This window comes from Protomyctophum bolini (genome assembly GCF_963924005.1).
Source record: "Protomyctophum bolini genome assembly, chromosome: 24".
Classification (NCBI taxonomy): domain Eukaryota; kingdom Metazoa; phylum Chordata; class Actinopteri; order Myctophiformes; family Myctophidae; genus Protomyctophum; species Protomyctophum bolini.
Window position 1 is genome coordinate 8,411,729 of NC_137885.1, and position 10,509 is coordinate 8,422,237.

Here is a 10,509-nt window from a genome sequence, read left to right on the forward strand (position 1 = left end):
ATTGTATATTTTTGAAAAATCGTAAAAATGTGGCGCAAATCTTTGAATATATATTATTTCAGAGAGAACGTTTTTAACTCAAATCTTTGTTTCCAGGGGTGTCCCATGGAACTACATATTTTCAGATGGGGGTCAGCGGCCGAATCCAGATTTTTTTGGGGGTCCTTGACATGAAAATGTTTGAGAACGACTGACATAGAAACATGCATGTTTCGGAAAACTGTCAGGATTTAGAAGGCATTTGTAGAATCGTCCTCAGGTCTAAATTTGGAACAGTATACTATAGGCCTTCATTAAAACATCCAAGACAATGCTCCACACGACCCAGACTATTCTTCCTTCTTGCTCCCAAACTATGGAATGAACACCCCATTGCAATCAGAACTGCAGACTCACTCCCGATCCACGTAGTCTGAAGACTTGCCTCTTCTTCAGATAGCACTTACCAGGGCACTTGCCCTAGCCTTGACAACATATTATGTAGACATAGCATATACAGTATAGTACTTATAGTTTTTACTGTTTTGTGGCCACTTAAACATTCGTAGTATGGTGAACAAAAAATATGAAATTGAAAACCTGCTTGTAAATATCATCAGATGATCACTGAAAGCATCCAAAGCCAAGGATGCCTATGGGCTCGATACAAACTTGTTAAAAATAAATGCTGAATCTCTGGTGGCACCGATCACACATCTGGTAGCTAGAGAATGGTTTAGTTCCTATCTATCCACCAGAAAACAGTGTGTAAGTGTCAACAGTGTAAAATCTCCCTGCCACACCTGTTCGGTCGGTGTCTCCCAGGGCTCAATACTGGGTCCAATTTTGTTCTCTGCTGTTGTACTTGCCCATGGTAAAAGCTATGCAGATGTGTCAATAATTCTAACCGTAGCCCTGACAAGCATTCAACACTGGCTTATAGATTCATGCTCTTGAATGCCAAAAAGACAGTCTGCATGGCCTTCTCCAAAAGACCAGTTGTGTTGGAGTCATCCAATGTGTTTCTGGGTGGAGAGGAACTTGACCTTGTCAGTTGTCACAGAGTTCAAGTACCGCTCTGAGTCATTTTAGACTCAACCCTAACATTTAAAAAACATATGAAGAAAGTCACTAATACGATTAAATTCGATTACAATTAGACCATTCCTGACAGTTGGAGTGGCCAGATCGTATCTTCACTGCATGATCCTATCACACCTTGAATACTGTTTCACAAACTGTGTGACTACTCTCAAACCCATAGAACAGCTCTACAACTACAAGAGTGCGCTCAAGGTATTTGACAGGAAGCCCCGCTCATATCATCATTGTAACATCCTCCGGAGGCTCATTCTTTTTTAGCTTTGATAACTTAAAAAAATTCAAACAGGTTGGGGTCATATACAAGACCCTACATGGTCTGTGCCCGCCCCCCTAAGTGAATTCATTAAACGAAAGCCCGATAGTGGAATCAGTACCAGAGCAACAACTCGAGGAGACTGCGAAGTGCCGCACCGGAAAACAACATTCGGCCAAAATGTCCTCTCAGTACAGGGCTGCATATAAGGGAATGTGCTACATTTTCCTCTTTTAAATATAATCTGAAAGAATGGTTGCTTGAAAACCAAAGCTGCAACCATTCATGATTATTTTAGGTGTATTTATTTTGTATGCTGTGCTAGATAGATTATTTAGAGTAAACCTACCCTAATAATAGTTTTATCTAATAGTTTAATCTTTTCTTATTTCTTATTCTTACTAGTCTTATTACGTTTGAAATGTACTAGGTATTTGTATGCCATGTCCTGTATGTCAGTCCTGTTTGTATTGTTTGATGTTTGATGTCTGGGGACTACAGATGGAAATTAGCAAGTCTTGCTAAATCTGGTATATTTACACTGCATTTTGAATGTAATGTTCATCAATATACACTGTCCCGACCAAATAAACAAATAAAGTAAAGTAGTTTCATTGTACAGATATTCTACTGTTAGACGGATGTTATGATCCTAGATGACTATTTTTATGTACTGTATTTGATGTTCTTGCTTACTGTAAATCGCTCTGGATTAATATAGGACAGAAAAATTACATACAGATCAGATCAATTAAAAAAAAAGTGTTTTATTTTAGCCCATCTCGCAGGACAAGTCGGCAGTACAAAAACAAGCTAAATATTTGAAATAGAAACCCTGCAGATTGTGTTCAGCAGAAAATCACAAAAAAGAACAATACAGTACACGTTTCGTTTGATATCTTCATCAGTAGAGGATAATGTAAAACAGTGGTCCTCAACCTGTGGGTGAACCTGCCATGATTTTCCCCAGTTCTAATATGATTATTTTGGGGGATCCCCAGTTCAAATATGATTACCGGTATTTTGGGGGGGATCCCCAGTTCAAATATGATTTTTTTTTTTGGGGGGGGGGGGGGGGTGTCCCCAGTTCAAATATGATTTTTTTGGGGGGGTCCCCAGTTCAAATATGATTATTTTGGGGGGGTCCCCAGTTCAAATGTGATTATTTTGGGGGGTCCCCACTCCCCAGTTCAAATGTGATAATTTTGGGGGGGTGCGTGACCTGAAAAGGTTGAGGACCAATGTTGTAAAGGACCATAGGCAGATGTGTGCCGCATGGACAGAAGGCAGAGTCAGTGGTGGAAAACATACTCAAATATAAAGTAAGTAAAAGTATCAATACTGCAATGCAGAAATACTCCGTTATGAGTAAAAGTTTTCAAATGTATTAAAACCACTTTGAAAATAGCCGATCTATAAGCTCACAATGCGCTGCATCGCTTGTGAGCTTGTAGACCGGCAGTCTTTTCTGTGAATGCTCGCCTATTTTCACATCTTTTCGGTTACAATTTCTTTTTTTTAACCACGGTCATCGGTTCTTTAGTTATGGGCCGTTTCCGGTTATATCCGTTGCCTATAGCAACCTAGAACCATTCATACGATGGCGAAGAGCGCCCCTGCCGCCCCTCTAAAGACCATATAGGACGTCTATAGACGGCGTTCTTTTTGGCAGTGAAAGGTTGGATTTGAAACGACGTCGTGTGTCGTCTAATACAGACGTTCTCGGCATGGGCAGGCAGTGCGGTTTTAGTAACCGTAACCGCGGTGACGGTGATAGCCATCGGGGCTCTGATCGTGGTAGCCGTGGTGACCGTGGTATTCGTCGTCGTCCGGGCAACGCATCCCCAGGGACTGCTGGATGGCCATCTCCTGACGGCGGAGCTGCATGGAGTCCACCAGGTCGTACACGTTGGACATGGACCACATGGGCGACGGGTACCACGACTTGACGTTGCCGTCCTTGCCCACCAGCAGCATGGAGAAGTAGTCCGGGCTGACCTGGAAGTAGTTCCGGATGTCCCGCGCCAGCACGGCCGAGAGCCCCTCCCGGTCCACCGTGGAACTCCCTGCAATGCAAGGGGGGGGGTGGCGCGCTATTGAGTTAAGCCATTTCGAGTTTTCTTCAGAATAATGTATGACACTGGTTTACTATGACACTACTGGCACATTAGGAGTCCAACAGTGGTTCTCACATACTTAATTTAACTCTGAGAGTTAAAACTTTGTTTTTATTTCAGTTTAGGCAACTTCACAGAATTACAGGTATACATTTTTCTTACAACTGATTTTTTTTCTTTTTTTCCCCACAACCTCAGCTGTATACTTTCACAGGATATATAAATGATACACTCATACACTCAAACAACTTCACATACATTTACAAGTATTCACAAACAAAAAAACAAAACAGAAAGACAAGGGAATAAAATACAGGTATATAGCGAGACAAAAACGACAGAGCGACGGCGTATGGGTCCAATTTGATTCCATTTATATGCTCTCAGAGTTACAGACCTGTTATGGGATAGCTCTTTATGTGTTTCTGGTAATATTATTTATTGTGTACATTCTTTAAGTCCGTCATTTTGACAGAAATGGCCACCACAAGCCAGCATGGCGATGACCCCTGGGCTCGAACCCTCCAGTTTGGGAACTACTGTGCTGCAGAGCAGGAAGTCCACTGTGGTGGAGGTGACTTCCTGTTTGGACTAGTACAAAAACACCTCATCCCTCACTCACACATCTGTATTACCAGGTGTCTATTTAAATAAACAAACAATGAAGAAGAAAGTTTACCGTTGATTGGGTAAAGTTCCAGAGTCCCGCCCATGTACTCCATGTCCTTCCCAGTTAGTTTCAGTACAGACATGTGACGCAGACCTAGGGAGAGAACGGGGGGGGGGGGCAGATGTTAGTCTGACATACGTCCGACATACGTGGCCAGTTAAGACACACCTGTGGCTCTGAAATGCAATGGCCGGTTAAGACACATGCATGGCTGGTTAAGACTCCTCGGAAGGAAAGCCTGGCGTTCCTAAATCGCCCGGTCTAGGCGTGGTTTAGACTGGATGATAAAAATGCTTTGTTTTGGTCCCCCCCTAAGGTTATGCGCTCCCGATCCTGACAGCCTTTACTGCGTGTCACCCCCCCCCCCACCTCTCCCCATTTCCTGTCAGCCTACTACTGAATATCTATCCCTCTATAAAAAAGAAAGAAACAAAAAGGAGAAAGCAAAACAAACAAAAAACTAACGAACGAACAATTAGCGCAACTCATACATATTTTCCAAGCAATAGAAAGGCCTGGGAGTGCCAGGCTGACATCAATTTACAATCACAATTGCAATTTATCAGCTCAGACAGTCATACAGTATGCTGCTATGTGGAGAGGTCCTTTGCATAGGCTTTACTTTACATCCAACAAACTGTCTGGAGTGTAAAGATATGGAATAACCCTTACGGGCAACACTCCAACCCACACAGAATGCATCTCCACGTCCAACATAATCCAAACAGAGTTTGTGTGGATTCATGGGGGAGGCGTGCGTGAGTCAGATCGTCTATCCTCTTCTCTACTCAAATTGCAAACGTTTCCAGTCGGTCGCTGCTCTTTTATGTTTGGCTTCAGTGAATTTGGGCTTGTTTTTCGGTTGTTGTTGTTGCTCATGAATAACTGGTAGTACTTTTATGTTTTAGCTCGTTTATAAAGTGTGAGTTTGATTATTAGGGCTTTCTTCCTAAATGTTGTTTAAACCAGTGGTAAAAAAACGTTGTTTTGGTCATTTGCCCAACATATGGACCCAGTCCCAGGGGGGTATGAGGCTGTGGTTAAAACAGCCTCCCTTTCCTTCACCAACAAGCTCTCTTTCTCTCTCCCTCCCTCCCTCCCTCAGCAACCCCCCCCTCTCTCTCTCTACCACTTTGCTTTTAGTTATTTCTGTAAGATTTCAGCGGGGCATGGATAATTGCTCCCGATGAATGGGTGAATGCAATGGAGGGATGCACAATCTATGTAAAGCTCCTAAATGCGCCATTTACAATTTACCATTTCAACGCCCCATATCCTCGTTGTAATAACATTCCTCGAAGTTTAGGGGCAGCAGGCAGCCCACAGCGTGCTCTCACATTCTCCACACTTTGGCAGTTGGGTGTTAACACTGCTCGCAACACAGCCAGGCCTAAGTCTAACCCAGGGGTCTTCAACATTTTTCAGACCTAGGACCCCTTAGCACAGAGAGGGATGAAGCAGGGACCCCTCTTCAACATGGCTTTCCCAAGCTAACTCAACCCCCCCCCCCCCCCCCCCCTTTCTCATCATTCCACAGTTTTTTATTGATTGTTTTCCTTTGTCTTAAGGCCTATTCATACAGTTTGAGGTGAGTAGCTCATCACCGCGGTATAGTTTTTTTAAGTTAGAAAACTACACCACCACAACTACAGACTGTGCCTGAGCGAACTGTGTGGGTGTGTGTGTGTGTGTGTGTGTCCTGTGACGGCGGAGCGAGAGACAGAGGTCAATGCTACACCGCGGTGATAGCTTATCACCGCAGTGTATGATGGCCTCACATCGTTATCGCCATTTAGGTGATAAGGTTATTAGGCAGAACCCACAACCTTCCGCATGACATGATCTAACCGCTACACTAGGACGCCCCAGAGACATTATGAGATATTATTATTATGATTATTGTCTCCACCGGGCCGTGTGTGTGTCTGTCCGTCCGTCCGTCAGTCTGTGACTGTCTGTCTGTGTACAGCTAATCTCCGGCACCGTTAAAACCCGATCGATGCCAAATTTTGCACACACACTCCCTGGATGCCAACTAACCTCTGCCCCAAACTTTCAAGAACTGCCTGTTATTTTAGCAAAACACACTTTTGGAACAAAAAGCCTCAAATCATGAAAGCAGCGTGCAATTTACATTAACTCTTTCACAGACTTTCCTGCTATGCTGGGGAATATATCCCACCCTTTTCACATTGGCCTGTTATAGTGCCACCAACAGGTGCATTTTTGCACAAAAACAAATTGGTACAAAATGCCTCAAATCATCCAATTGCCATCCATGGCATAAGAAGAAATGGCACCCTTTTCACATTGGCCTATTATAGCGCCACCAGGAGGCCACGACCTGACCTGCCCTGGTGGAGACCTGTGCCCCGAGGGGCACTTTATCTAGTTATTATTATTATTAATATTATTACTATGACTCACCCAGGTTGCAGGCCTGGCTGGTCATGCTGTAGAGCTGCTGTTGATAAGCCCACTCTTCATCGTCTGGGGTCGAGATAACGAACAGCCGACGCCTCCAACGGAACCTTGGACATCAAAACAAAGGAACAAGTGTTTATATACTGTGACACATAAGTCGCCGGCGTTGCCAGGAGGATTTACATTTTTGGGTAGGCACAATTTTGGTCCGGCCTAATGCAAGAAAATGTATCGTGAATAAAATGCATTATTATACAACAGGTCATTTCGAGGAAGCAATCGGATTCGTTGAAATAGCCGTCTATAGCAGTGCTTAATCGAGCATGATGGAACGCCTAATCAAAACATAAAAATAGCTATATTTAGGGGAGCTAAGTCGGTAGTGCACTAGCCTTTCGACCGCAAGGACTCCGGCACCCTGGCTGATACTGACCCACTCTGACTTACTTACTTGTCTTACTTATAACTGGTGGAGCTTATTTCTAAAACACCATCCACTATTGTAATGCAGAGTAAATGAATACTTCATACTTTGGGGGCCTGCATTTGTCAGACAGTTGGAGGGGAGGGACCAGGGGTGAGAGAGAGAGAGAGAGAGAGAGAGAGAGAGAGAGAGAGAGAGAGAGAGAGAGAGAGAGAGAGAAGAGAAGGAGAGAGGTGCGAGAGAGGGGGAGCAGGAATAGGAATGCTTTTAGTGTTATACTTTACTTTTGTCTTTCTTAAATATGATTATTTATGGGGGTCACAGCCTGAACAGGTAATCACTGTCATGATGACAGCTTGCCATTTACAAGAGGCGAAAAACAAACAATGAAAGGCCCATCATCACATCACGTCAGCTAGACCGAGATTACACAAATCCCAGTTAAACTTTAAAACGCAGGTGACGTTGCCTCGATTTACAACCAATTAAATTCCATTACCGCGACAGGAAGTTCTCCAGGGACCGGGACTTGTCTTCCTTCTTGCAGGTCACACCGCTCTCTCTCTGCTGCTCACTCTCAGCCATCCGCGAGGAGAAGTTATCGATGTAATCCAACACTGCTTTCATGGCGATGGGCACTTCGTACTCTTGCTGCACGGAGAGATCAATACAGAGGACAAGCTCAGGACAAGCTCAAGCTCACAACGTGTCGTCATGCGCTTATGTGCTGTGAGCAGTAACCGGAAGGCTCGCCACCATTTGTTTCCCGCGGACCGGATGGAAAATGTCAGCCACCCCCACTAACCTTTGCCTTCGTGTCAAAGTCAGTCAGCACCATGTAGTAGTCGTTGAACGTCATGCCCAGCTCCTTCCTCAGCGCCTTGATGAGCACCTGGTTTGTGAGCTCTTCCTTCGGTAAGCCTTTCAATGGCTGGTCTTGCTCTAAAAAAAGAAAGCAAAAAGTAAAACCTGTATCATCACAGTTCAGGTGGGGCACGTCCAAAATATTGTACTTAAGTACAACTTAGGTAGGCCTACATTTACTTAAGTACTGAACTGTTACTGAACTGTTAAGCATGCACACTCTATATGCTTACTATCAGAAAACATTGCTTTAACTGTTTAGCAAAAATCCTTTTTTGTTTTAACTAAATAATATCACTTACCCTACAGTACCTGGAGTCAAGGTAATGTCGTCGTGGTGACTTACCCAGCTGATAGTGGTCTATTTTCATGGAGCCGTTGTTCCAGGAGCCGAAGATGGTGACAATGGAGATCTTCCGGACGGCCATCTCACACACGTTCTCCAGGTACTCGTCTCTCTGCTGGGTGTACATGCGGTTGTCCTCGGACGGGGTCGTTATCACCTGGAGAAAGGACAGATCGGCCCCCGTCAGCTTTTAGAAACAGTGTTTCCCAAAGTTTTCATCTGAAAACCCAAAGGAGAAATGAGACATTTGCCCCAGAGACCCCAAAAGTGAAAATAGTATAGATCTGCAAGCTGACAGCATGTCGCGTCTATGAGATTGTAGATCTGCTATACAACCGTTTAATTTGTTCATGGAAATTCTTAGATTTATTTAGCATTTTATTTATGAAATACTTTTGAATGAAATGTCAGAATTGTTTTTAAGTGATGGAAAATGACAATGACACGATGCCGACGACCCGGGCCAATTATACTGTATTATTATTAATTAATATGATACTATTACAGAATATATTGTGATCAGAATTTTGTTGATCACTCGCTTAAGGCCTATTCATACTCCAGTTTTAGGTGATAAGGTGACCACCGCGGTGGTTGAGAAAACTACAACATGACACAGTGATAAGCGACTCACCGCTCACCTAAACACATCTCTCTGTTTTTACTAACCACTGTTTCGGTGGTCACCTTATCACCTAAAACTGGAGTATGAAGGGAACATGTTTTTTGTGCACTCACATTTCTCCCTTTGGCGAGCATCAAGGAAATAAACATGAAGCATTTATCAAGGCCACACAATTACCACGAGGTTCTTTGCAGTAATATTCTGAAGCAGAAGAATACTTACAAGTAGCCTTCGTCTTCTTTCGAACGAACCAAAGAAGGCAGCCAGGGGACTAGCCGGGTTTTTGGCGGAGGACCCTTCACCGTGATGTTTCTCCTGGTACAGGACGCCCTTCTTGCCACTTTTTCTTCCTCGGAAGTTTGGGGCTCCGTCTTTACCCGTCCTTGTCCTTCTCTTCTCTGCTTTGTTCTTCCTCCCTAAATTGTTATCAATCTTTTTCCTGCCCTCCACGTTGTCATTTATGACGCTGCCCTTCTCGGTCGAAGTGGGCTCTTCCTCCGCATCGCTGCCAACTGCCATATCGTCCTCAGGGTTAACCTGCACACCCATTTCCTCTTCACCTTCATCTAAACTGTCCTCGGTGGGTTGGGTGGGAGCTGTGGCAACTCCATCGCCTGGTTTGCTGCTGGGGTCGAGATACAACTCCTTGTGCCCACCGGGAAGTTGTACGACGCCTTGCTTTTTGTCGCTCTCGTGACCCATTCTTCGCTTTTTGTGGATGGTAACGACATCTAAGTCCAGAACTGTGGTCTTCTGGTTGACGGCGGGAACGGCCGTGGCTCTGTGTTTGATCTTCCTTCTCCTTAAAACAGGCTTGGTCGTTGTAGTTGTTGTAGCTTTTGTAGTCGTTGGTATTGTCATTGGTATTGTAGTTCTGGTTGTAGTTGTTGATTTTGTGGTCCTTCTGGTTGTTGTTGGTTTTTTTGTAGTTGTTGTTGGTTTTGTTGTCGTTGGTTTTGTCGTAGTTGTTGGTTTTGACGTTGTGGTTGCTTTTGTGGTAGTTGTTGCTTTTGTGGTAGTTGTTGCTTTTGTGGTAGTTGTTGCTTTTGTGGTAGTTGTTGCTTTTGTGGTAGTTGTTGCTTTTGGGGTAGTTGTTGCTTTTGTGGTAGTTGTTGCTTTTGTGGTAGTTGTTGCTTTTGGGGTAGTTGCTTTTGGGGTAGTTGCTTTTGGGGTAGTTGTTGCTTTTGGGGTAGTTGTTGCTTTTGGGGTAGTTGCTTTTGTCGTAGTTGTGGTTGGTGGTTTAGTCGTGGTTGTAGTTGTTGGTTTTGTCGTGGTCGGTTGTGACCTTCTAGTCGAGGTGGCCACTGAACTCGTAGTCGTGGCTGCTGCTTCGACTATCAGTGCAGGTTTGTGAGGTGGCCTCTCTGGCTCTTTCTTCTCCGGTGTCCTGCTACTACTCGCCGCCCCGGTGCCTCGTGCGCCTCCCGTGTCCTCCGGCGTCATAGCGGCTGCTCCCGGAGATTCCAGCACCCGACCCTCCACCCCGGCTGCCTTGCACCGTTGCACGAAGCCTCTCTGCCTGGCCTTCTCCAGCCTGCGGACGGGAGTCTGGTCCATCACCTCGTACATGGCCTCCAACCTGACCGGGTAGGGATACCTCTCCTCCACCTGCAGGTTCCTTCTCAGCAGGACCATGGAGAACTTGCCTTCCTCCAGCTTGAGGAAGCCCATGAGCTTGGGGACGAGCGCGGGGTCCAGGGCCT

General features: G+C 44.8%; 1 protein-coding gene across 1 annotated transcript in view; it reads right to left on the reverse strand.

Annotated features, from left to right (window-relative positions):
- Positions 1–2,083: 2,083 nt before the first annotated feature.
- Positions 2,084–10,509, reverse strand: part of LOC308311399 (coiled-coil domain-containing protein 80-like) — a 9,678-nt gene continuing 1,252 nt past the window's right edge. Inside the window, exons 2-8 of the mRNA XM_080758085.1 lie at positions 9,029–10,509; positions 8,182–8,338; positions 7,777–7,913; positions 7,471–7,622; positions 6,551–6,654; positions 4,133–4,216; positions 2,084–3,402 (exon numbers count right to left, since the gene is read on the reverse strand). The exon at positions 9,029–10,509 is cut by the window's right edge and continues 705 nt beyond it. Coding sequence (XP_080614211.1) covers positions 3,083–3,402; positions 4,133–4,216; positions 6,551–6,654; positions 7,471–7,622; positions 7,777–7,913; positions 8,182–8,338; positions 9,029–10,509 — 2,435 coding nt within the window. The 3' untranslated portion in view covers positions 2,084–3,082. The remainder of the gene's footprint in view (positions 3,403–4,132; positions 4,217–6,550; positions 6,655–7,470; positions 7,623–7,776; positions 7,914–8,181; positions 8,339–9,028) is intronic.